At 41.7% G+C, this 27,624-nt stretch overlaps 1 protein-coding gene across 1 annotated transcript in view; it reads left to right on the top strand.

Moving 5' to 3' along the window:
• rims4 (regulating synaptic membrane exocytosis 4) overlaps window positions 1–22,860 on the top strand; it is a 36,024-nt gene extending 13,164 nt beyond the window's left edge. The window contains exons 2-6 of the mRNA XM_035151175.2: window positions 7,507–7,651; window positions 13,124–13,236; window positions 15,483–15,584; window positions 17,241–17,380; window positions 20,931–22,860. Of these exons, the coding sequence (XP_035007066.1) occupies window positions 7,507–7,651; window positions 13,124–13,236; window positions 15,483–15,584; window positions 17,241–17,380; window positions 20,931–21,149 (719 nt within the window). The 3' untranslated portion in view covers window positions 21,150–22,860. The remainder of the gene's footprint in view (window positions 1–7,506; window positions 7,652–13,123; window positions 13,237–15,482; window positions 15,585–17,240; window positions 17,381–20,930) is intronic.
• Window positions 22,861–27,624: the final 4,764 nt, after the last annotated feature.

Below are 27,624 nucleotides of genomic sequence, written 5' to 3'. Positions count from 1 at the left end.
CAGCATCTGTCTTGAATACAAAGACCAGTGGTTCCACTGTTTTGTTTCGTTTTAGTTTCTTTGGCTTTTACAGAGAGGACAGCGCCAACCTCTCGTTCTGAGTGAGAAGGGGCAGGATATTTGCTCTTGTACTTTTGTGGTAGACAAGGAAGTGATGTATCAGGAAATGAGGTCCTACAGGAGTTATTCCACTGGGTAGTATGGCTTGTTTTTGTTCTACTGGCTTGCAGCACTCAGAAATGGTTCTTCACTAATGGTCTTCCGCTGTGCACCACTTCTTCTTGGCATATAGCATTTCTTATTAACATACGTTACCACATAAAGTAATTAAGCCCTGACTCCATCTTCTGGCCCCGCAACATTCTGCTTCGCCCATCGCTTTCAGTGCCAGGTTTCAAAAAGCCGCTTCTTATTCATCTCCGGCCTTAGTCATCACTCATCATCGGCTGTAGCACCTCAACGGGAAAGTAATTTTTCAAATGAATGCCAAACTCTCCCAGTGCCTCCCAGGATCCTCGTTCTCCTCCGTCTCACTCTGACAAACGCCTTACGCCAGAATTTCTCTCTGTTTGAAATGAATGGGCTGAGGGTGACGGAGCGATTTTACCCACTGGATATTGCAGTATATTTATTTTTGTTTTATTTAACAACTCACTCATCCAATATGCAGCATCACCTGGCCCTTGTTTCTGTCATTGTGTTGCTTGTATTTCAGAAGGAGAGAAGGTTTTAGTAGATGGAGAGATAACTTGCTGCTTGGAGAAATGACAGATAACAATGTTTTTTTAAAGAAAGCGGAAATGCAAGCATGTCTTTAATGAAGATGAATGTCTAGAAAGTTCTGAATCTCACCTGAAGAAGCATTTTGAGACGTCTTCTTTTCGTCCTAGACTGCGTGTGTGAAATTAGGTCGAGCTCAAATGCATCGTGATGTTTTATTCTCATTCTCCAGATGAGGAGACGCACCCAGACTGTCTTCATTAGCTGCCAGGGCGAACTCAGTGTGGGGTTATGGGGCCAACACAGCATCAGATGTGTGTGAAGTTTGAGAGTTTTGAAATGTTCTTAAAGGAGTTCAAAAGAGAGAAGGAAGAAGAGTCTGAACAATGCTTCAGTAACACCAGCAGCGTTAGGAGCTCTTTGATTACCCCCCATGTACCTGCTCCCTTCCCCTGTGAGAGTCGTGGATCTATATACTAAATACTGACTCGTATATGAGGTTGCTGTTCAAATGTATAGAAATGTGTAATAAATAGACTCGACAATGCTTTTTATCGCCCACATTCTCCTCCATGTTTTACCCCAATGATTAGCTTTGATGCTATAAAACAGGAGGAGATGTCTCTTCCATCTTTATTAACGATCTGTTGATATTTTAGCTTTCGAGCGTTAGCATGTAAAAACATTCCTGCTGGATATTTAGCCTAGTGTAGCTGTATGTTAACACATTTGATGTTAGCTTACATAGCCTAATTTGTCGTAAAAAAACTATTTGACATTTGTCTTTTGTACGTTGTAGAAGCATTAGCATGTAAAAACTTGCCAAAATCCTATTCATCCTTCATACGCCTTTGTTGTTAGTGAGCTTACACAGCTACGTTTGCTATAAAACTATGAGACATTTTCACTTTGGATAACGTACCTCATCTTTTATATTATCGTAGACCTAATATTATAAACTTTATCTTAATTTACTAACTAGCAACTAACTAACGACTAACTAGGTGTAGCCGGCAAAATTCTCTTGGATCGGTGGCTGCTAGAAACCATCGGCTCTTTGTGGTATTTTTCCTCTGAGGTCTAAATTGGTTCTGAGTCATTTACTAGGCCACAAGGTGCGACCCACCTCGTTACAGCCTCCCTGTCTGTCAGTCAGTGTGTTGGCTGAATGGGGAGCAGCTATTTTTGTATCTGTTCTGCTTTCATTAATGTGTCTCTGCTGGGAGACAAACTAATGAGTCCCCGCTCTCTGATTGCTACATCACAACTTTTTGTGCGTCACATCAGATACTTTTTTGTGCTACATCACAGTGGGTGCTCCGCATCGCACACTGTGATCTACATTCACCAGGATACTTGAGAGTGAAGTGCGTTATTTTCTCATGCATTTTTCTCTCCTTGAAGTACCTGTACAGAGCACAGAGGAAGGCAGATTGTGTTTGAGTAAAATATTACAATCATCCATGATAATGAAATCTTTTCTTGCAGATGTTTAATCATGTTTTGACCTTAGTAGGACACGGGTGTGAGTCACTGACATAGATAGGTTCAAGGAAGGGGAGAAACCAGGTTGTGAAAGTGGATATTAACACACTTTCTGATTCCTGTGACTAGCGACTTCCAGATTTCATGTGAAGGGACCAGACCTGAAACATCTGGAAACAAATAAACAACAGCTGGTCACAGAGGGAAAAAGTGGTCCAGCATGGCTTTCCCAGCAGATGCTAACCTCTGCATTACAATCGAAACACAGTTTATCTTGAGACCTTTTTTTGTGACTTAACTGGCAGAGCGAGCAAGACCCCTTCATTTTAGAAAAACATCTCCGTCCACACAACCTTCGTTTTTCAAAACACAAAAACGACTACAAAATCATACCTGTCCAGCAGGTGTTGATAAAGTCCACATTCATGATTAATCAATTACCAGTGAAAAAACGCTGTGGATTATTGAGTTAGGCAGATGGCTGTGAATGTCGGTAATGTGGTGCAGTGATGCACAATGTAAGCTGCCATTGCTGTTGTTTCAGGGACGTTCTCATGGCACAAAGCAACAGTGAGGATGTGCAAAGTAAACTGTGATGTCAATGTTTCCCAAATGCTCTGATTGACATCTGGATACACAGTTATCAGAGTTTTGGAAAATGCAGAGGGAACTTTTTTTTTGTGTGCTAAATATCTGCGTTAGTGGGAACAGGGGATAATACAAGATGTTAAACAGCTTAAAGACATGGAGAGCGATGAGGAACAGAGGAGGAGCCACAGACCTGAGTGTCGGGGATGAAGAGAATCAGTGTAGAAATATTGTAAATAAGAAAAGCTGCCGATCTGCTAAATTGTAATCTTTTATCCTGATTGCCTGGCAAGATTGCCTTTCACTCCGCGACAGATAAAGCACGTTGAATTGGATTGAATGGAACGGAGATAATATCCCATCAGCGGCATGGAAGGGTCGCAGCGGAACAGAGTGGTTGATGTGTCTCCCGCCATTATCCACCTGCTGTGTTCGTTATGTAAGTCTTACCCTGACTCAATGCAACACCTGTGAGGAGAGGTGACAGGAGGCCACACACACACACACACACACACACACACACACACGCACACACACACACACACACACACACACAGAGTTGTGTCTTTGACTTCAGAGGACATTACATTGACCTACATCCATTTCCTTCTTGGTGTTGTGTGTCTGTGAATGTGTGTTTGTGTACATCTTGGCTGCAAGACAATTTCCCTGTATGGACAATAAACATATTGTTAATCTTTGTCCCCATAAGAACCACAAGTCCTCATAATGTGCAAAAAAGATTTAGGTCCCAACAATATGAGAAATACAAACACCACACACACACACAGAAACAAACCCTCACCCACGGTTTGTTTCTTTCTTTTTGAACCAAATAAAACCTGAAACAATTTTTAACCTGAAACACAAAATCAAGTCTTAACCCTGAAAGTGAGAACTGGCCAAAATGTCCTCACTCTGTAAGGGCTTATAGTCAAAGTGTCTGGAAGTGCACGTACACAAACACACACACACACGGAAAAGTAGAAAATGACATGCCGCTGTGCGTCCTCACTACGGGCTCAGCTTCCACTATGGTCTCCGTAGTAACCACATCATTGTCCTTGGCAACTGTGTCTTTATTTCTGTCCCTGCCGATGACACAAGCTGTGTCCGGAATCACTCCCTTGTTCACTCATTACCCCCAATAAATTGTGCAGCGTTGCATTGTGGCACCATTATTACAAAGTAGGACCCCTGCTGTGGCCACTAGTATTTTTAAAAGAGCACTTTATCAAGCAAACACAGGGTTGAGACAGAAGCACAGATACTGTATAATATTGTATAAGGTTGTGTTTTCTCCCAAAGCAGCAACAACTTTTGTCTGACAGAAGTAAATGCATTGTCAGTTTCGGCAGAATAGAGGACATCCACATAATTATGTAAATGAACACAATGCATGAACAGAAACACTTTTACTTTGCAAACAAATGCATAACTTTACTGGCTGCTGAGGAATTGTGGATTTCTATTATTACATGATAATCAGAAAACAGCTCAAACATTTTACTGGATTTTAACAAAACACTATTTACATTTTACTGAGACGTTTTCAGTAACTTTTTAAGTTTATATATGTTGTATTTTAATTTATACAAATAACAATTTGAAGTGTCCAAAGTCACGAGGTGATTTATGTAAAGAGTAAATTACTGTGAAGGAAAGAAACTACAAAATAAGCAAAGAAGTAGATGTATAATAAAATACTAAGCAAATAAAAACAAACTAACAAAAATACAATACAACAAAATACGAAGACAGGAGAATTATAGGAAGTTATAGACCAGGTTTATATAACGAGTGTTGCAGAGCAAAGGAAGGAGACAGAAGAAAAATAATTAATAGAGAAGAGAACATGTGTTTTTTCTACTCTGTGTGTTCGTGAATATGTTTTTACACGTGTTTTGTGTTCATGCCGTCATGTTCTGTGATACTGTGGAGATCAGGGAGATTTTGGTCTTTGTGTGAGTATTTAGTTTAGAAGAGGATGTTTTCCAGGTTTTATTAAAGACTGGGAACTGTCATTCTCTCTATTGAAACATTTTCTGTATCTAGTTTAATCCTGTGGGTGAAAAGATGTTCTACCTTTCCAGTTTTTTGCATTAGGTAAAGAAATCATTGACTGTGTTTCTGAATTGATGTTTGGTTTCACGAGAGTAACCTGTGTGTGTTTTGATGCTGGTAAAGACGAGCGTGACTCGTGACTGTTCTCAACACAATGGTGCGCATTCGGCTGCAGGGCTGAGAGCAAAGCAGATTTGGTGGCTGGTAAATCCAGATGTGGGGCAAGATTAGGATTAGGAAGTTTATTTTACAACTCCAGGGGTCTGAATGTGGCTGTTCAGGTTGCTCATCAGGTCACACGAGCATTAAAACTTCATTCTGACCTAATTTCTGCTGCTTGTAATCTTTACAACCCTTGAGCTTTAAGCCTCCGTCCTCTACAACTCACAGTTAATCACGCTGAGCGATAACGTTGAGTGGATGTTTGGAATGAAACATGTAAATGCAGGTTCGTATTGTTACGACCTTTGTCATTTGCATTGTGAAATCATTTGAAATGTAAACTTGTGAGTTGCTCATTAGTTGCTCGATAATCTTTAAAATATCCTATGTAGGGACAAGATTTTGGGGCCTTTTAGTTTTTGTTTTAAAATCGGCTTTATGCTTTTTAATTTATCTGCGTTCATATGCTGTTAAAAGAGAAGAGCCAAAATGTCGTCTGGACATAAAACACCTAGAAAATCTATCATTCTTTGTGTTTTTGTGTAGATATCTACTGAATACAACGGATTCCACAAAATGTCGCCTGGTGTCCCCACTGGGTACACGTTCAGCTTCAGTCAGTTTTGGCCCATGTTAGGCCAATGTGAATGTTTCACCTTGTGACAGATTGAACAGTTAAATATATATAAATAAACATTTACAAGATGTCTCCTATAGTTCGTTCTGAGCAGGAAAATATTATTTTTATCTCGGCATCACTTGATTTCTAGGGATCATTATCGTCTGGTGTTTTTTACGCTCACACAGCATGTAACTAAAATGTCTCTGGTTCAATTCTGCTGAAGGACTAATGTGTCTGTCTGCCACCACCATTAAATATGTTTATGTCTGCATTTCCACTTTTGATAGAAGCAACAAATTGCCAACTGATCTCTGGAGCCACAGACTTTTAAAGAAATGAAAACCACAAGCAGACGGAGGGAAAACTAACCTACATTGCTTAAAAAAAAACAAAAGAAGATTAAAGTGGAATGATTATTTCCCGTGATACTAATATACAGTATGTGTAGTTCCAGGTTCTATTGACCTTTGCGCTGGGTCGTGCTGACAGCAGCTGAGTGGCAGCTCTGCTCAGGAGATCACTGATCGTACAGAACCAGTCAGGGAACAGGAGCTTTAACCCAGATCTGCCAACAGCCCGTCCCACGTGGGCACGATAGAAATAGAACCATTCTAGGTCGCGCTTTAATAACTGCAGAACTAACTTCATAATTTGTATGTATGTATGTGTGTGGGAGTGTGTGTGCCAGCGACTTTTCTTTCCATTAAGGGGATTGAAACTGTCTGAGGAGAAAGAGACGACGTCGTCTGGAATTGATCAGGAGCTGCAGGCTGAGGAGGGAGGAGCAGAAAGATGGATCTTAATTCATCGATTTTAACTTTCAGTCAGAAAATTCAGAGTAAAAGAAAATGACCACTCGACCTTTTTAAAGAAAACAGTGTCACATGGTCTCGGTACTGTGTGTGTGTCTGTGTGTGTGTGTGAGTAAGTTAGGTTTAAGTTGAAGTTGACGTTAAGGTTATGGGTGGGTTTAGGTTATTATTAGAATACGGGGGAAGGTTTAGTAGTTGTTATGCTCAAGGTTACAGTAAATCTCCGGAAAATGATTGCAAGTCAATGAAGTCATGATTGTGTGCGTGTGAGATTATGAGTGTGTGTGTGTGTGTGTGTGTGTCCTCACTATTAAAGGAAAACAACTTCCCCGTCCTGTTCTAAAAACAAGGTCAAAGACCTCCTGTAAGAGCACTTCATTATAAACCTAACCTCCATCAGCACACTCACACTCGCACACACACACACTCACACACACACACACACACACACTCTCTCACACACACACACACACACACTCAGAACACCTTGCAGCTCGGTCCCATAAAACGAGCCGTGCATCGATCTCCTGGTCTATTTTGCAATAAGATGTATGTCTTCGCTCTGAGGGGGAATCCGGGGCTTTTGTCCTCGGCCTTGTTAAAGTGATTTCTCATCGCCGTGCTCGTCCTTCTCTGACACTGATGAGGTCACGGCAGGAAAAACACATTAACAGTTACACCACAACAGCAATGAGGGCAAAAACTAAATCCTGCTGAGGGCAGGAGGCAATGAAACGAGGCCCCAACAGCAGATATGCAAACATTTTCTGAAATTTACGAAGATGTTGATGAATGCCCTAGAGACGGTGGAAAAATTATTCTGAATATGCTCTTTCATACGGATCCACGGCTAAATTTAATGGGTTGTTCCGTGGGTCATGGCCCAACCCTTGAAAACACAACCTCTAGCGAAGGTAATGATCCTAAAATAGCAATGAGTTCACCTCAAATCATTTCAAGGACGATACTGTTTTCTTCACTTGCACTGCGCTGTTTTCACACGTGTGTGTTGCAGCTGAACTCAAGATGTATTTGTGTTGGTTTCGCCCACAGTGGACACAGAGGGCAGGAAGTTGAAGGGAGGCATCCAGAGGAGCACAGAGACAGGTCTGGCTGTCGAGATGCCGAGTCGGACGGTCCGTCAGGCCAGTCACGAGTCCATAGAGGACAGCATGAACAGCTACGGCTCCGAGGGCAAGTGAGTAAACAAAACTAACACAAACACAACTTTGAAAACAACTAAATCTGGTTCCGACAGGTTTTCCTTGGCAACAAAAAAGCTGGTCTGCTTTGGTTCAGGCACCGTTTAGGCACCAGTACCTCCAAATTTAAGACTACATCCAAGTTTTTGTTTGAAACTACATTAACTCTGCTACAGATCCGCCTGGAGTTCACACTCCACTTCACACTGGTTCAGAGCCAGTAAAACAGAGAAGGAGGGAAACGCTGCCGACCCTGTTTGAGTTTGAAACACTTTTTGGTCACGATGTAGCCTTCGCTGATTCGTAAGGCTCCCGTCACACAGAAGAAAATCAGCCGGCATCAGCCTCAGTGGAACACAACATGGAGATCAATCACAAGTGTTACTGCCAATTTTTATCTTTGCTCACAAGTCTTGTGCAGCTAAATTCTGTATTTCACAAAGATAAAACTGTTCGTAGGAGACGAGCTGCTATTTTTTACAATCTACCGCAATTCAGGTGTCCAGCAGGAGCGGAGTGAGTGGTCACATGATTTGTGTTTTTAAGCATGTTATTATGGACGGGGATTAAAATTGATAGAGAGACAAAACGCTTGTGTGGACGGAAATAGTTTTACTTTGTGTTTCGGTGCAGTATCGATCTGCAGGACTGTTTAGTGTCGATGAAGGTTTTTCTCTCTGAAACTGCCCTCGAGCGTTTTTCTTTTGTGTTTCCATTTAATTTGCATCGCCGGAGACGATGAACTGATGGTTTCTGTCGTCCATCAAAAAGAAGCAGTCAGCAGGGGTTTGGATTATGGTTCACACACACACACACACACACACACACACACACACACACACACACACACAAAGCATACAGTAAAGCCCGGTGGAAAAGTGTCTATGACATCAGCAATGCAAGTGTAGTACCACACACACACACACACACACACACACACACACAGACACACACAGCCCCATGCAGATCAGTGCCAACCTGGCTACCAGCTTGAATTCCTGCAGTTGCGTAACGAGACACGTCCGCCCGAGCGATGGGGGCTGGGAGGAGCGTTCAGAGACAAACAGTGACGGGAGGAAAACAAGAGGAGAGGTGGACACTCAGAGCGGATGATTGCATCATCGAATGCGTTTGCATGAATATTAATAGTCCCATTTTATTTGGGGAAAATGCAAATATTCTGTTTATGCTGCGAGACAATCTGGTTGAGTTTGTTTCCCATATAATGATAAATATGGCAGCGATGACCGGTTTACTCTCAAGTAGGAACACGACATCCTGTGTAAGGAAGCGAGAGACGCAGGATTTCTTTATGATATCCGGCTTAACTGAACCTAAACCTGAAGTTACCCCGATAACCAAAGATCCTGCTTTGAGGAACAGAAAGTTATCGATTGTTTCATGATAATTCTGGAATTATCAAACTGAGGCTTTGATCTCTTTTCATTTAAGTTCATTTTCAGAAGTGTAAACAAAGACAGAAAAGTAATGAGGAGGCATCAGAACGACAGAGATTCAGAGAGGGAAACTAACAATCTGTGTTTTCACTCTGAGTTTGTTTGGTAGAATTTATTGAAAAGCTTCCGTCTGCTAATTCGCAACTGAAAATAGTGTTTGAAAAGAACCACGATACTTTCTGGAGTACGGATTCAAGAAAAGCTGCTAATTAACGCACACGTTGTGTTTACCAGGTGCCAGATTGTTTATACTAAAACTATTGTTGTACAATATCCCCCCCCCCCCAGCAACTACAGCATGAGTTGTGCATGTGAGCAGTTGAAATATTAGCAAAGAAGCATTTTTTTTAATCCTCGTAAAATACAAACCATAAGCATTTACTGTCTGCAAGCAAAATTGTTGTTTCTGCCTGTGAGTGTGTGTGTGTGTGTGTGTGTGTGTGTGTGTGCGTGTGCGTGTGTGTGTGTGAGCTCCTTGTCCGTCCATGTCTCCATCAGCTGTTTGGCTCCGTGCACCGATTGGAAAGCTCCTTGCTGTGCCTGCCTCTGCATGAAGAAGCACTTTGTTAGCAAACTCCATCCAATCACACTTATGAACTTATTGATGAATGGCTGGTGTGTATGTGTGTGTGTGCACTGGTGCTGGTGATTAATTAATACAGATACACTATTATAGCTTTTAGCAGCCATGTTTGAACTGGGAACTGCCTACTGTTCAGTTTCATTCTCTCAGTTATCCTGACATGTTAAACGATGAGTTGTGTTTTTGTTGTTTCTGGCGGCTTCGTCCAACTTTAACTGTCCTGAAAACACATGGACGCATTTATACAACACCTGGGAACAGGAAACCGAACAGACAGAGTGACAGACTGTGTCTCAAAGACACGACTAGGCCGTCCCATCTCCAAATGCGTCCATGGGAAACACATCAGGGTGAAGCAGACAATCACAGAAGAGACAGACAGGACAGATACAGAAGGTAAAACAAGCAAGAGACATCGGTTAAGAACTACAAAGTAAAACAGGAAGTTCAAAAACTAAACCAAAACTTCCAAAAGTCCCAATTGAACATAAACACGGAGTTCCTAACAAAGAAAACAATCCGTCCATTTCATCAATGTCACTGCCCCCATGCGTCCTTTACGTTGTCATGACCGATAAGAAAAACATCCACTAGAGGGCAGCGCTAGAGTCGAACGTTTCTGAGGTTGTGATATATACGTCTTTAAAAAATGCTGTAAACGGCAGAGGTCCAAGAGGTCCAAGGTCCAGTGGTCGTATCACTTGAACTGTTGGCTACGCTGCCCCCCCATGATTTCAGGTGGTACTGCCCCATTTTGTCCTTTTCGTCCGAAGTTCTCAAAAGATGTGCACAAATCCGCAGAGTACGCACAGAAGGCTTCGTCTGTTCATCTAACGTTGAGCATAAACGAGCCTCTATAGGAGCAGATCCTGACAAGATGTATGATTTCATTCTATTGTAAATGATATAATGCAAAAATACTGGATACGATCTATAAGCCGGAGGCAAACTTGTCACTAGTTTATGATCAATGTAGTAAACATGAAGCCATGAAGTCTTTTGTTGGTTACACATATTTAATCCTGGCATTGTTTTACAGTTATGAAAACTGATGCATGTTTATAAATCCACTCTCACAAAGCTGACGTCTATTTTCATTGGTCCAGATCCTCCAAACATCCAAACCGCTCCATATTTGCCTCTAACTAATCCAGTAAAAAAGTTTCTTCCCTACATTCATTTGTAAAAACTTGATGACAAGTGATTATAAAGAGTTTTGTCTTTCTGAGCTGCAGCAGCGACGGTGAATAATGTATTTATCCAGTGTGCGACCTGCCTCCAGCACAGTTTACATCCAGCATCATCTTTCTGGGAAACAGCAGCATAATCCCCAGATGTGCTTCACACACCAACACTATAATCTAAAGCTCAGGATTTTATCACCCAGTAATACCCACTCCGCGGCTAATGTCGCCTGAATTATTGCATGTCACCGCACTCCTACACACACACACACACACACAAAGGTTTTTATCTTATTACAATTTCTCAGGATTTAACATGTAAATGTAGTAATTGCATGTACTTTAACTTACTTATCACAGCACATACTGCACGTGTATGAAGTGAAAACATACACATAAGAATACGAACATGCAACACACAAAATATGTGATTCTCAGAAAGATACCGTCGTCCATTGGTGTGTGAGCTGCCGTTTTGAAGCCCTTGAGTTTGGACCAGCGCCATCTTGTTTGTTTTTAAACCAGAGGTTACCATATTTGGAGGAGTGGTGTGGGTGGAGCCTGTACTCATTGGACGATACCGGCTGTCAATCACAGGCGGTGTCCACGCCCACTTGCATACTTTGCTTTATCGTCTATTATAAAATGAACATCCTCGTCGTTGACAACAAACAATCCTGCTGCTTCTGCTTCTTTGTCTTTCTTCTGTTTGATGTTGTCTTAATTTCCAGGTTTGGTTTTGAACAGTTTTTCAAATTAGATTTTACACTGAAAACTAATTAACTAATTATTAACTAAGAGATTGAGACATAAACTCCTTCGGAAAAAATACTTATTGACATTATAAATCAAGTGAGAAGTAGAGTCATGTTCTCATAGACTTCTATAGAAACTGACTTCTAAAACCAGTGGAGTCGCCCACTGCTGGTCATCTGAGAGAATGCAGGTTTCAGGCACTTCGCATTGGCTTCGCTCTCTACATCTAAGTGACCACATAAAAACACAAAGCCTGAGATGTTTAACGAGACTTCAGCAGCATGAGGGAATATTAATTATTGAAAATGACCTGTGATAATTTAATGTTTGCTGATGTCTGCACGAAGGACTAATGTTTGCTAAGTGATATTTTGTGTTAATCACACAGGAAGGAGCTGCCTTGTAAATTATTTTGTAATCTCTGCTGAGCTGCTCATTCTGAGGTTAATATTAAATGTCGGCCCGCGAGACTTTGTTTTCTGGAACAATCCAGTAAATATTTAAACTCCCCCTTTCCCGTCATTTAATATTGAAGACAGAGCTACTGTATGAAGTGAGGTTGTCGTCACGGTAAAGGAACTGTTGAGTTTAAATAATAATACACCTGTTTCCTTAAATGTGCAACGCTCCAATCAGAGCAGCGTAAAATAAAACCCAAATGTGACATGAAAGGATGAACGAGGCAGAGAAAGGTTAAAGAGACGAAGAGGAGGAGACATGAGGGATTCTCGTGAGGAGAGAAAGAGGAAAGTGAGAGATTGATGAGAACCCGGGAGAGAAAGTGTGAGGAGGACATGACTCGCTGATCTGCTCCGGTCTTTATCTGCTCAGCCCCGACCACAATCAATCATGTACAGCTACTGAAATAATAAACAAATACACCAGAGTAACATTTATACATTTCAGTAGTTCTGGGACGTCAGCATGTCTGGATAAGGATGCCACCGCGACCGCCATGACGTTATTAATCCAAGTTAAAATCCACAACCTTTAAAGCAGAAAACTGATCACACACAAACTGGTCACTCGTCCCCGGTCTGATGCATGATGGGAATCAAAGAGTGATGCTACACACCAGCATCATCACATATAAGGGAGGATTTGTCCTTTAACTGCTGTGAAACACACAGAGTTGTAGTATAACTGGCAGTCTGCCACTAAAGCACTCTGAGCTGATTCCTTTGCACACACGCAAACACACACAGAAACACACAAACACAAGCAGATGCAAACACACACAAACACGCAGACACACACAAATACACGCAAACACACAAACACATACAAGTGAAGCACACAGGGGGTCAAACAGGCTGAGTTTAGTTGATCTCAGTCTCTTTGTCTCTTCCTGTTTCCTCCTGACTTCTTCTTGTTTTCTGTCGTCGTCCTCTGTCCCTGAGTCACTGTCTCTGTCTGACTGAAGACCTGCGAGTCCCGGTCGTGTTTAACCATCCGTCTCTTTGTCTCTTTGTCCCTTTGTCTCTGCAGCCTGAACTACAGCGGCATGTGTCTGGCATCTGATGCTCAGTTCAGTGACTTCCTGGACGGGATGGGACCCGCCCAGTTCGTTGGGCGACAGACGCTGGCGACGACCTCCATGGGTGAGAGAGGACGTTCCTGTTCTCTCCTCAACAGAGAGAAGCTATATGTTCAATTCCAACAGTCAGACCCGCATCTATTTCTTATAATTACTGCATATCTATGGACTCAAAAGTCTAAACCGTTGATTGGAGGCTTTAAATTATCCGTAGGTGTGAATGTGAGCCGTGATAATCTCGTGTCTCTCTATGTCGGCCCCGTGACACACTGGCGATCTGTCTTGGGTGTAACCCGCCTCTCGCCATGTCGGCTAGGATCGGCTGCAGCTCCCCCTGCGACCCTCACAGGATAAACGGTATCGATTAAAGATGGATGGATGGAAGGTTTATAGAGAAGCACAATGTTGGATCTGTGTCTAAAAGACTTCCACACTCTTGGGTGATGAGCAAACGTTAAGAAAATGAAATGTTCAAGTTATTACGGCCAACAGAAACACGTTCCACACGTTAATGAAGTAAACAGGAGATGTGCTGTCACCTCCAGTGCTCGTGAGGAGCCGTGAGATCGACAGATATATACTATATTCATCCCGAGGGAAATTAAGGGATCTGCTGTAGCTCTAATGACACATCGGTGGGACTCTTGTTCTCGCTTGGACTCGTGGATTCGCTGCTTTGTACCGGATGCAGCCGTGTTTGAGACGTGAAGTCATCGAGAATGTGATTGTGATTGACGGAGCCACTTATGTCGATGAGTTCGAGCCGCGGCTGCTGCAGAGCGCCGGCTGCCTGTTTTTTCTCTAAATGTATTAATATTGAATGTGTCACATGTCTGAACGGCACCAAATGCACAGCACACCTGCCAAGTTTGAAGTAGATTGTATGATTGGTTTCTGGGAAAAGAAAATTGCAAACATGAACTCCAGAAAAGGTGTGGACCCAATTTTCCAGACATTTCCTGGATTTGTGAAGTTTGACATATTATCGCCAAAAGGTCTTGAATCTTTATTGGCGTCAACTACGAGTGTGTTAGAGCCGTGAGTCGGAACCCGTCCAGTCAAATGTTGATATGATATTCAGGGTGAGGTTCAGCTGCTCTCAACATGTGTGACACCTCGTTTTCATCCTGACACGTTTGTAGTCTTCTAGTTTCGCGTCTGTCAGTTGATAGAAAATTCATCAACACGTCCACTCGCTCAATTTTCTGTACATTTTCCTGCTGTGTTCTCACGTGGACTCACTCAGACATTTTTCGGGTTTGATTTACGAGAGAAACCCACACATGCAGACAGAGAATCCTCCCTCTCTTATTCATGTCTGAGCTACAATACAATATTAAGTTTTGAGGGTCAAAATCACCTTAATTCTTCATAAAACTGAACCAGTTGACTTCTCCTTTCACAAAAAAGTGCCTCATAAATCTGAGCCGTGTCCTGCTGCAGTTCCTCCTCATCGTCTCCTGCATTTATTAATTTCCAGGTTATATTTACTGGATATATGCAGCAGTGATTTACTGTAAGTGGGTCAGGTTCCTCTCTGGCAGTCAGACTCTGTCCTTGGCCCGACAACAGTGACACTGACTGGACCGGCTCCGCTCCAAACCTGCTGTCCACTCCAGCGTTATATAATGTCGCAGAACCCAGAATAACTTGGCCGTCATCCGCGCTCCGTCGCTTTCAAAAGAATGCGTTTGTCATTTTGGGAACATTTCGCTGAAACTGTGACTTTCAGTGGGTGGACTGAAGAAAAGTTTGGTTTCACAATGATCCATTTCACGCCAGAGGACACGTTAGCGAACACTTTGTTACTGAAGCATCGAGCGGACACAGAGAAATGTTCATTTAGTCGAGCTCCAGTTATATCTTGGTCTCCATCGACTCTTTTAGTTTCACGTCACCTGCTTGAAGACGGCGGAGGTGCAGCCGAATCAAAACAATGAGCTAAAAGAGAGTATTGTAAAAGTAGATGTTTCCTAATGTCACTCAGGGAGGTTTAAGTCCAGAGATTCACTTGTGTTTTCTGCACCGATGGAAAAGAAAATATTCAATCTGGAACGGCTCAAGATGGAGCAACATCTTTTATTTTGTTCCCTTAAATATCCTTACACACTTAATATAAATGATTTTTCCTTCTGGGTTTACTGGACACCCTAATTTACAAAACAAATATATATTTTTCATCGCTGTGTATTGATGTTAGACTTTGCACTGACACCTCACTAATAAAACTGATTTAAAAGGTACTTACTTGGAATGAAACACACACTGACCTCCTCTGTTCTCACGTGACCTGTGTTCTCATCCGTCCAGGCGATGTAGAGATCGGCCTGATGGAGAGGAACGGAGGTCTGGAGGTGGAGGTCGTCCAGGCCAGAGGACTCACCATGAAACCGGGCTCGAAGGGACCTCCAGGTGAGTCTGACCCAGCTGGACCACAAGGGTCAAAGGTGTCTCTCCACGAAAACGCTGCTTTGCTGATAAATGCATCACGAGCCCGCTACACACACACACACACAGTTTCAACTTTTTCAATTATTATTATTATTATGTCATCAATATCACATCACATCATATCAAGACATTTGTTTGAGAAATTGTCATAATTATCGCTGCAGTTATTGAGCTGTGGCCAAAACCAGTTTCAGACCAAATTCTATAAAACTCTTCCGTCCATAAATAGTTTTTTTTTAATCAATGTAGTTATAAATGTGATATTAAAACCAGCATTAGTGAATTTCATCAAAGTACAGTCACATAAATTTGCTTACAGCTCGAAATAAACATTTAATAATATCAAAAACCAGGTTTACAAAATATTTCACTGATGTAAAAAACAGAAATTACCTGCAGTGCAAATACAGATGTGAACAAGTTAACGAAAGACAATGGATCAAATAAGACAATAAAACAGATAAACGCCTGGTTAAAAATATATAATAATAAAAAATAATAGAAGTGTGTCCATTATGTCTTTGAACGGACTTTCTGTTGTGCTGATGTTTGTATATTTGTATATTCTACTGTATTTGCGATTGTGTAACAACAACAACAACAACTAAAAACTCAGATTGTTGCATAATATTAAAACCAGCCATTGATCCTAATTACATAAGAACAAAACAGCATCAGCAAGCAAAAACTATATCTGGTGAAAACTATGTTCGAGAGATGGAAGGGTGGGGGGGGGGGGGCGTATTTAATGTGAAATGAAAGAAAGAACACATGATGAAAACAAAAGAGGAAGAGAAGAACAGAGAAACTCCAGGTAACACGAAGACCAAGAAGAACCTTGATCCAGATTTTAATGTGGCAGAGTTTAATCTTTAATCTTCTTATGCAACGTGCAGCACAAAAAGCTTCAGAGTGTGTATGTGTGTGTTTGTGTGTGTTTGTACTGTACTATAATTAGTAAGCTGTATTTTCTTCTTCACAGCTGTTTAATGAGTGCGTGGTGCAGGAACACAGTGGAAATCAAAAAACACTCAGTGGACAGCTGATGAATCAATGTCGTGAAAAATGACGGAGCAGTGATTTATTTCAGGTTAATAAAAACCCTTTGTAGAGACGCTATCGTCTCCTCGAGGGGAAGAATCTGCTGCTGACAACAGTTGCTCGTGGGCGGACGTCTAGATTTCAGGGAAGCTAATGATCGGTTCTTTTGCGATTCATTTTTCTTAAACCACTAATTTCCTCTACTTTCCTCTGGGAGACATTTTAGACTTTACATTTCCATACGTCTATTTTGGGCTGTTGGCCGTGTGAGCTCATTTAAAATCAAAGCCAGCAAATGATAGAATTCAAAATCTAAAATCATCAAAATCAAGACAGAAGATAAAATAATAATATAATAACAAGGCAAATGGAAAAAGAAAAGGATAAAGGAATCATAGCTAATAGCAAAAAAAACTAGAAATACTGCACCATGGTTTTATGCCTCCAAAAACACACAAACAGGTCACAGTGACCTTGACCTTTGACCTCGTCACTGAATTCTGTGCAGCCGGTTTGAAAAAGAGCTGCAGAGTCCTGACTTGAGCTTTCTTTGATTTCTTTGATGTGCGGTTCCAGCGGCCTACATCAAAGTTTACCTCCTGGAGAACGGCAGCTGCGTGGCCAAGAAGAAGACCAAGTCGGTGAGGAAGAGTCTGGACCCTCTCTACAACCAGGTCCTGGTCTTCTCCGAGAGCCCACAGGGGAAAGTGGTGCAGGTAGAGACGCAACATTCAACACCACAGTTTCACAACACATAACACACAACACGCTGACACACAAAGAAACTCGTTCTCCGTCAGTTGAGACAAGGTTTGTTTCAGAAAACTGAAATAAATGTGTTTTAAAAGATGGGAATACATTTGCTTTGTTCACCTTCTTAGTTTATGGTGGTAGCAGGCTAACGTTTGACTGAAAATAAAGATTGACGACATGACAGCTCCTTAAAAGTGAAGCCAAATACTCTTGATCGCCCCCTTGTGGCTGTCTGCAGTATAGGTCACACCTCCTCCATGTTAGCAGATGAGACATGGACCAAACGTAATGTTTCTGTAATATGTTTTCTGTCATTTTAGGCTGTTCTTATCACGTGTTCATGTTTCTGATCATTTTAGTTTTAATTTCTTATTTGATGATGTAAAAACAGAGTGAAATGTCATGATTGACAGCTGAGATTGACTCGCGATTGGTCGAGTGCGTGCATCGGTGGGACGTCGATACCGTGGCGCCAAATAATTTCACCAGCACAAGATGGCCGCTGGCACAAAAGGAAGTGACCAACAAAGTGAATTAGGTTAGAAATAAGAAAATGAGCATAAAATAACACCACAGAGAAAACAGTGGCAGAAAACTGATGATGCCGATCATTTACCGATGGTTTACCGATCGTTTACCGAACTCAAACCAACGGCTCTGGATCCTCGCTGTGAAAAGATTCCTCCAGGATCGTGTGTCTCCTGCCGGCGGCAGAACGCAGCCGGAGAGTTTAACATTCACAGCGAGGCTCTGACCCGAGGGACCGACAGACGGTTTGAGCTGATTTCCAGACTTCAGCTGCTCTCACGATCTGAAATGTCACAAAAGGATGAGGACGATGATGAGAGAGGTTTTCTTTTTTTTTTATCTCAGCCGATTCTGAGCTCTCCCACTTCTCTCCTTCCTTTAAACTGCTTTACATTCTTTACCTTTTCCATTTATTCTCTTTTCCTTTCTTTTCAGCTGGGGTATTATTTTTTATACATTTTTTTAATCAACTATTTCAATGTGTTTTCTTCCTTATCATTCTGTTCCACTGCTGTTTCATTTCCACACGACGCGTGTGTTTTAAGCTGTGTTTCCTCGCTGGGTGCAGAGGCCTCTGCCTCAGGCGGCTCCACTGATCCTTTCTCTGTGTAATTAGCCACTAAACGCCTCCCTCTTAATTATCCGCTGTCTCTGTCGCTGTCCTCTGAGTTTCATCAAACTCATTCACGCTGCATAATGAAAATCGCTGAAATCAGCAGCGCTTTTCAATTTGTCACTTCCTGATTTTGCAGAGAGCCGAGAAAGTTCATTCAAAATCTTTCCTTAACTCCCACACACGTCACGTGGGGGGGGAACCAAGTTTTAATTCACTGCACGTGATGTTTGACACGTGTTAATCAAAACGTCACCATGTATTCATCTTATATTCGAGTATTAACTTTAGTTGTTGGTGGTCGTTGCTCAACAGATTAAATACTGGAAATATATCAGAGTTAGCTGAACAGGCTAATTATCACCTGTTATAAGTAATAAACTCAACTTAAAAGAAATATCTATGGATAATAAATGTTGAGCGTCTGCCATCATCACCAAAAGCTCTTGAAACTCGTTATTAACACGCCCACTCGCACACTGTGGATGTTCTTGCTGTATTCTCACACTACACTTGATAAAACACAATAGAAATCACAGCAGATTAATAGTGACAGAGGTCGGAGCTGTGGGTTTTTAAAGGCGTCGGGGAAAAAAGCCTTAAAACAGCCCGAGGACGCTCGGCTGCTGTCGCTGAGTAATTAGCTGCTAAACACCTCCTTTCTAATTATCAGCTGTCTTCTCCTCCGCTCTGCTCTCCATCTTCTCATTTCCTCTCCCTTATCTCCGACTGGAGGAAGTTTCATTGTGTTCTCCACGTGTGTTCGGTCGGTGTTTTCTGGTTTGTCCATGTAAAACTACAGACTTCATTTACATAGAATAAAAGACATTGTTGCTAAAAAAGAAGATTTGAATTTAAGCAATAAAAAGTGAACCAACAATAGATCTAGGTTTTAGTGTATTTCTATAAAAACGTGTCACTTTTATCTCTCTTTTCTCGTTCTTTATTATTCTGTCTTGTTTATGCAGCGATAGAGTCGTGTCAAGTATTTGATGGAGACTTGTCGTGTTATACCTTCAAATGACCACTGTCACTGTATCTAGAATATCATCGTACTCGCTGACATTAAGATTCATCATCGTAGAACAAAGTCACTTAAAACAGTTTTTATATTATGTTTCTTGCTGCTGCCATGGTAACATTATGTCGCACCATCCTTCACTTCAACGTCCACGAAAAAAAAAGGCTTAAAATGTTGTAAGCCTCTGTAAATTGTTTCAGTGTCATGTGTAAAGTTGTTTCTGTGAACGATTCTCAAAAACGCTGCAACCGGCGTCACCGCAGCCCAACAACAGCTTTGCAAACAGCCTTGTTTAGAACCAGCTCTGCACCGTTACTGTGTGTTTTCAAAGGATGTCTGAATATTGTGCACTTTCTGGTGCGGCTGTCCACTCAATGTTTCCTCGAATCCGTCACTCGTCTGTACTTATCCTCACTTCAATGCATCACGCGGTTTTCAAAATAAATCAGGTTTTGTCTGCCGTACATATATTTTTAACTTTGTTCTAATTCCCAGAGAGTAGAACTGTATTTTTCATCTTCCACCCGTTTCTCGTCCCTCTCTCTCTTTGTCTCTCCTCAGTCGTAGTGGTTGAGGTCAGGGCCTTGTTCGGATTGAGCTGATCGCAGGCCGACAGAAAGAGAGAAAGATTCTCCCTCTTTAGAGATGGAGGGAATAGATTGAAGCAGATTTGGCCTCTGAGTCCCTGTGGAAATCACAGACACACAGACGCACACACAGACACACAACGGCCAGAGAAATTGGCATGCTGGCATGCACGGACACACAAGGCCGCCACGTGAGAGGACTGATATTGATTATTTTGTCCACTGGTTGACAAGATGTGGGACCGTCTCTGTTTCAGCCCCGATGTGATCAGGGTGTCAGGAGACAGAGGACAGCTAACGTACAGACTCACACAGGTTTCCAGGCACATATCAGCATTATAACGCGCACACACACACACACACACGCACACACACACAATCCCTCTTCATTCACCGACTGACATCTCTGCTCTGTGCTGAGATCCTCTCCTGCTTCAGAACAGATTAAAAACCATCTGGATTATAGTAATTATCATCTAAACCTCGTCAGTTCATCAGTTTGTTCATCACCCGCTGACGGTTTTATGTGTTAGATTTACGGACCTTGTCGTGTTCACGTAAATCCTTTGTAAAAAAAAACTGAATTCTGATGAGTAGCAGACTGAGCTTTGCTGATTTGAACAGTATATTCTGGATAATGTGATATTTATACAGGTATACTAAAGGTATAATGATGGTATTTATTATAAACACTGCAGGTTTAATGCTTTTATGTATCTGTGCGACATGGAAATGAACCTTTGTCTTGGGACTTTCTCTTGTAGGTGATCGTTTGGGGAAACTACGGACGAATGGACCGCAAATGCTTCATGGGTGTAGCTCGAATCCTATTGGAGGAGCTGGACCTGAGCACGATGGTGATTGGCTGGTACAAGCTCTTCCCTACCTCCTCCATGGTGGACCCGACAATGGCGCCACTTATTCGCCACTCGTCCCAGATGTCCCTGGAGAGCACCATCGGGCCGTGTTGCGAGCGATCCTAAGACTCACGCAGAGATGTTTAATTTTTGTTGTTTGCGAGATGCTCTTGCTGTTTGGACACGTTTTTTATACAGCCTGTAGACCTGCGCCAGGGTCGACCAGGGGGAACTGCCCCTGGAGTGGGAGGTTGTTCAGTATCTTACACAACGGCACTCCGACAAGTCCAACCACACCAGGGAATGAATCACTCCCCTCATCTGGAAATTATTTTACAAATCAGTAGGTAATCCTGGCGCTCACTGGAAATGCGCTGTATTTCTTTTGATATTGTATCAGACTGTTTTCCAGAGACTCGTGGGAGGCACATTTCTTTTGTTGTTGCAACAGATCGCCCCTCAGACTTACGAGAACTTTTTGCTCTCCTCGGATCTCTTTGACGAAAAAAACAAAAAAACATTACTTAATGAGAAAACTTCAAAGGACGGCTCAGTTGCCGACATTGATCACATCCTGTTGGGACCACGATACACTGCGGGCTCGGCTTTGCTTCAGCTACGCGCCTTCTTCACAGCTACCTTTGATTCTCACTCCCAGGACTGCTTGTTGTCTTTCAGTGTCCTCATTAAGGGGATGGGTGGCCCCTGAGTGTTTTCTGTCCATCCACCAGTCTGGGAAGTGTGGGAGACTGTCCCCAGATAGTTTGAGACACCCAGCCTCCCAGTTTGCAGGAGCATGGGGTCAACCGGTTGTACGTGAATGCATCTGTGCGCCGCAGGACTAAAGAAGACTTCCAGAGACTCATTTGTTGTAACCAACCGAGACATCTTGGTTTCGAACACATTGACTTGAGCAGTTTTCGTATGTTCTCTGTCACACATTTGGCCCCTTCGGTGTTCTGCAGGTTTTCTATCCTCCCAGTTTGTTAGCACTGTAGTAAAAATGTGTTTTACCTGCACTGCCAGCTGTTCAATTGGTTCCTGGGTGGAACTATTCAGCTCACAAGCAAGTTCTGAGTTCCCAAAGACCATGTGCCATAATGCTCGAAGGGCCTGTACATTTTCATTGCAATCGATGAAGACATTAGCTGATTTAACTGATTATAGTCATTTTTGGGGGGCAGGGGCACTTTTAAAGGCTCATTTATGCTCAACATTAGATATGGAACCGAATGGAGCCGTCTAACGAACACAGAAGAAACAGACTAAACAGAGAAGTACCACCAGAAAAACATACGGTTGTGACGTTTACATTGTTTAAGATGGATTCATCTCTTGTCCTACGTCAATGCAGCAACAATGAGCCTTAAGTCAAATCAGTAAGTGTTATGTTTGGTAGGAATGAAAATGAAAATTGTGATTCAAGGCCCTAGTTTACCTGGTGGTTCGTCAAATTTGAAATCTGATCGTCTGAACCACTATAACAGTTGATTCTGTTTGAGCCAAAAGGGATTAATTGAAATTCGTATAAATATAAAAGACCCAGAACCTTTTTTCTCACATGTGCATTGGTGCATATCAACGGAAGCCCAACGTGGAAACACTGTAAGTTCAAACATCTGGTGTTACATCTGGATTCTGTCTGAATCTTCTGCATTTAATATAGTATGTGACGGAAATTACAATTCTAAGATCTTACCACAGAAATGTGTGACTTTCTCGTCTTTAAACAGTCTTGAACCAGCCAGGTTTCAATGGGCTCTGAACTCCACTTGGTTGTGCAGGTTACATCAAATGCAGGGGGCAGTATTGTTCCCATGTAGCAGCACTGACACGTGACATCACAGTTGCTTCCAAAAGCATGGGGGTGGGGGAGTAGTGGCTTGTGGCTGACAGTGTAGGGCTGAAAACTTGCTGTATATCCCAGTTTAATTGTAGTATTGAAACGCTTTTCAATTAGCTGCAACTCTAGAAGTAGATTTTTAACATTCCTCCTCCCTCTTTCAAACTAAAAAAAAGGCTTCGGCTAACGATTATAAAAAAAAAAACAGGTTCTACTTTGCCAATCTCAACCAGCAAGTGTCTTCTTCTTCCTTCCTCTTCTTCAGTTACCTAATGGCACGTGCCATCCCGAGGAAGGAACAGAAACAACCACGTGGCCGCAGCGTTCAGGGCCGTGCGGAGAAGCAGCCCCTTTATTCTAAATTACAGCCCTAATCCACAGGCACCCGGTGATTAACCATGGTACGACTCAGAGTGGAGTGAGGGGAAAGAGAGGGAGGAAGAGGAAGCATGAAATGTTCTTTGCATCATCCGAGACAAAGGATCTGTCTGGACCCATGTCAGGTTTCACCGATTTCAGAAACAAGGACACAAAAATAGGAATTTAAAGGGAACACAACGTGCACAACGTCGAGACATTTATAGTTTGTTGAATAACAGTGTATGTATTTAATTTGGGAACTTTATGATTCATTTTTTTTAACAAGTGAATTCTATGGTTGTTAGTGTCCTTTGGAGTGAGCCAAAGTTAATCTATAAGGATTTAGTTGACTTGTGTTAAACCTCGGAGGGAGGGAAAGGATAGCCTTGCTAGTTAACCGTTAACGATTGTAGCATTAGCTGTTAGCATCCGCATGCCTGATTACACGTCTAATTAATTAGCAGACAAATTGATAAGGCTAAGCATGAGCTAAACGCTACACAGAGAGAGGAGAAACTAATTTATGTACTTTGGGTTTAGAACCAATGTAAATGAAGGAAAACATAGATATGTAGCAATTTAAGCAAGATTTTTTTACAGAAGTGTCTGAATTTAATTTTTGGCTTATTTTCCTTTCACGGACATAAAGTGAAAGATGGTAGAAAAACAAGAAAGAAAAAAAAAAAGAAGATATTTTGCTAAGTAATTTCTGTGTTTTAACTTCAAGGCAATATTTCAGATGAAAGTTTCTCTCACACTCATCAACTTACATCGCAATCAAACCATCCAACAGAGTGTTTCACTCTGTTTTGCCAGTAGCAGCGTTGCAGGGATATTAAATCTATTTCCAGACAAATTAGCTACATTCTGTAAAGCAATAATCACAACAGCATCAAGTCATTACTGTTTTTTAGTTGCTCTGTACAAACTGTGGGAAATGAGAAGCCGGTGGTTTTCAGGGCAGTCGGATTAAGAGAAATTAAGTTATGTGGCAAACGTCCTGTCGTCAATATGATTTAAAGGAGACATATTTCTTCTCATATTCAGGTTGATCATTTTATTAAATGAAAAATGTTTTCATGCTCAAATGTTCAGAAAACACGTCACCATCCTTAAACTGTCCATCGCTGCTGCTCCTCTTTTCAGCCTCTGTCTCAAACACTCGGTTTTAGCTCCTGTCTCTTTAAGGGTCCGCCTCCTGATAAAGCCCAGTCTGCTCTGATTGGCCAGCTGCTGGTTCTCTCTGTTGTGATTGGTCAACCACTTTCAGCACATGTAGGAAATGTTTGGCTCCATTCTCTCTTCCCCTGATTTTGTCAGAGTAGCCATGAGGCGTATTTTATGCAACTATGGTGGATCACAAGTATCGTCCAGACTTCGGACTGAGGTGTTTCAGGAGCTTCAGTGTTTTCTGTGGAGGAGACGAGCTCCCTTCACCCTTATGTTAAATAAACAACCTTTATAATTCACTGGAGGGAAGAAGAACTGAAAAATCATCATCTGTCTCCTTTAAAACATCTTGAAAAGCCGATCGCAGGAAACTGAAAACCACTTTTTCAAGGTCTGTCATTTTACTGCAGCACATTCACGTTGTTCTCTGTAACTTGTTGGAGGGAGAGCGTCGCTCAGTCTGAGGATCTCTGTGAAAATCATCATAAGCTAAAATTTAATTCCCTTATTCAACATGAGAATTTCAGATTTGAAAAAATGCAGGATCATTTTTCACAAGTCAAATTAAATTGGAGAAGCATGGATTTTAAAGTAACGACTGCCTGGTAGCTAGAACAAGAAGGTTTTTTAATAAAAGGGAATGAATTAAAAAATGGTGATATTAGAAGAGTTGTATAACTCAAATATATTTGAAAAATCAATCAATGTCTTTGACTGTGACTTTAGGAATGTGGGGGGTTTTTTTGTCCGTGTTCTTTTGTGCCAAAATTCAAACATATTTCGAGGGCTGATTTCCCAATCGAGGACCAATCAAAGAGGAACGATTACACAAGTGGCATTAAAATTCTCAATAACCCATGAAGCAGAGTGCATTCTGGGGGAAAGAACAGGGACTGTGGTGTAAACAGAAAGTTATATTGCATGATAATGAGCAACATTTTACTGCAGATGGATGATATGAGGGTTTTGTAAATTAGCAGTGGTAACCATCCTGGAAGTTTCCCATCTCTGGACATCTAACCTGCAGCAGCTGCCTTTATAACACACGTATTTTATACAAATTGAAATACCATCTAAAGTACTTTCCGTGCCTCTTGGGACGGAGCAGCATGGCAGCAGTAGTCTGAATAGCATGCAGTGAGCGATGGGTCGTCTATGATGGTTACGTGTGCAGACATTGGCGGACACATGAACACAGCTGAGCCACGCAAGAGCATTGTTCAGACATGAATGCCGACATTGCCAGCCGGGTTAAGAGTTCCTGTTTGTTCACTAAAATTGATTCTGTAATTTTGTTCTTCAACGGCTTCTTGTTCACGTGTCTGAGTTCGTTTGAGACATTGTGTAACTTCAAATGGAAACGATGATCATGTACATTTTTCTTTTTTTCATGTTTTTGCATTCCCCCCCGTATTCTGATTGTATCCGCCACATGGATGTTCATGATGTATCCACTACTATCAATTGTAATGTAAGTAGAGGCCTTAAACACACGGATATACATTTTGTCAGGGCTAAGGACTAAGAAATGTCACGTCAAGCGAATCGAAACCACGCAAAAAAAAACAAACCATCACTAAAAGTAATTCAAGTGTCATCGAGGGAGACGATTAACTTTGCGAATGTTCTTACTGAATTTCTGACACGCAGGTATTTCAACGTTTGTGTATTCTTCTCCCTCCGTGGTGTGTAAACCATCTGAGCAAAAAAAAAAAAGGGAAAAAGTTTTTGCAGCATAGATAGTCGAGGATTCTGACCTATTTCTAAACAAGACTTATTTTCTAAACTTAGAAAAATGATTCTACTGTTTCTTTATTGATGTTTAAATGCTCGTTATGGTGTCGTGTGGTTTCAATCAAGTAGAGTACATTGAAAAAAAAAAGATCTGTCGGGGTCTTTTTCAACCCTCGCTGGCTTTTAGGTCGTCATTCTGCAAAAACAGACATTTTCGCTCACTTCCTTTAAGATATATAGGGAAAACAGTTGGTTTATATATATGCTATCATAGATACTCACATTTAGCAGCGGTTGACAGGTATTTCCCTAAAATGTTCCAATGCCATTCACCTTTACTGACTTCATCTGCATGTGCACAACAACGTGGCTGTTGTAGCAAACATTTACAGGATTCGTGTTAGAGACGGTGGAACCACGAGTCCCTCATACATTTTCCTGAACTGTACATTAAAGGCCGTCTGTGCAGCAGCTTGTTAAGACCCAAAGAAGAGCAAAGCAAAAGACGATTTTCTATAACGAGCAACAGACTCCACGTTTGCAGGAGGACGGTCGGGTTTCGATGGATGCGTCAACAAATCCCAGTAATTTCACACAGGAGACCGTTATTCATTACTGGTGTAAAAAAAAACTAAACCATTTGTTTCTGTTATCCGTGACTGTTCCTCAACTTATAACACATTTTCAATTCTGCAACCATGACAAAGAACGTCCTGTAATCTAAAGGAACGAGATCTGTTCCCAAACCTAAAGCCTATTACTGTAACTATGACGACCAAGGTTCGTTATGCCTGTCGATACTTCAGACGTCCTGTGGGTCGTATCAGCAGGAAGTAACAAACGACCTTGGGAATATGGTCACTCGGTTTGGAGGATGTTGGTGAATTTACAGTTCAGGATAAACACATAAGCAAAATGCAAACAAATCTAAAAGGGCCATAACTATAACAATACATTTTAAATGGATTTATTAAGATACAGTTACATCAATGCTCTCTCAATGAAAACGTCTCTCAGGCTTTCTGGTGCTTTTGCATTTCCTGGGTCCAAATAGCAACATATAATAGGAACAACTCAGGTAGATACGATTTGAGGAAAACGTACATTGAAAAACAAACTTCTGGAAATATCAGCCACCATATCCAACATATGTTTGTGGTCTGTGGACCCCTCAGAGCAAATGTCAGTGAAAAACTCATATTTATTAATCCTGATTATTCCAGACGGCCTGTTTTTGCAGAAGATCAAACTAAAAGCGAATCCTTAGCGTAAATTGTCCATATCGTTTTTTTTCCTCATAAGTACATGGGTTTTAATTATATAGAAAGGAAGCGTGCACTGTTTGTGTCCCTTTCCTTTTAGCACCACACTGTGTACATTTGTAGACACATATCATGTCCTCTCCTGGGGAGGAGGTGCAGGAGTGGGAGGATGAAAGAGAAGCTGCAGCTCCTCTGTGGCTGTTACGAAACGGCGGCTGCTGGATCCCGACAG

Source organism: Hippoglossus stenolepis, chromosome 3 (assembly GCF_022539355.2).
Source record: "Hippoglossus stenolepis isolate QCI-W04-F060 chromosome 3, HSTE1.2, whole genome shotgun sequence".
NCBI classification, from domain to species: Eukaryota; Metazoa; Chordata; class Actinopteri; order Pleuronectiformes; family Pleuronectidae; genus Hippoglossus; species Hippoglossus stenolepis.
The sequence above is the reverse complement of the archived record's forward strand: the minus strand, read 5'-3'. Positions and strand labels throughout refer to the sequence as shown.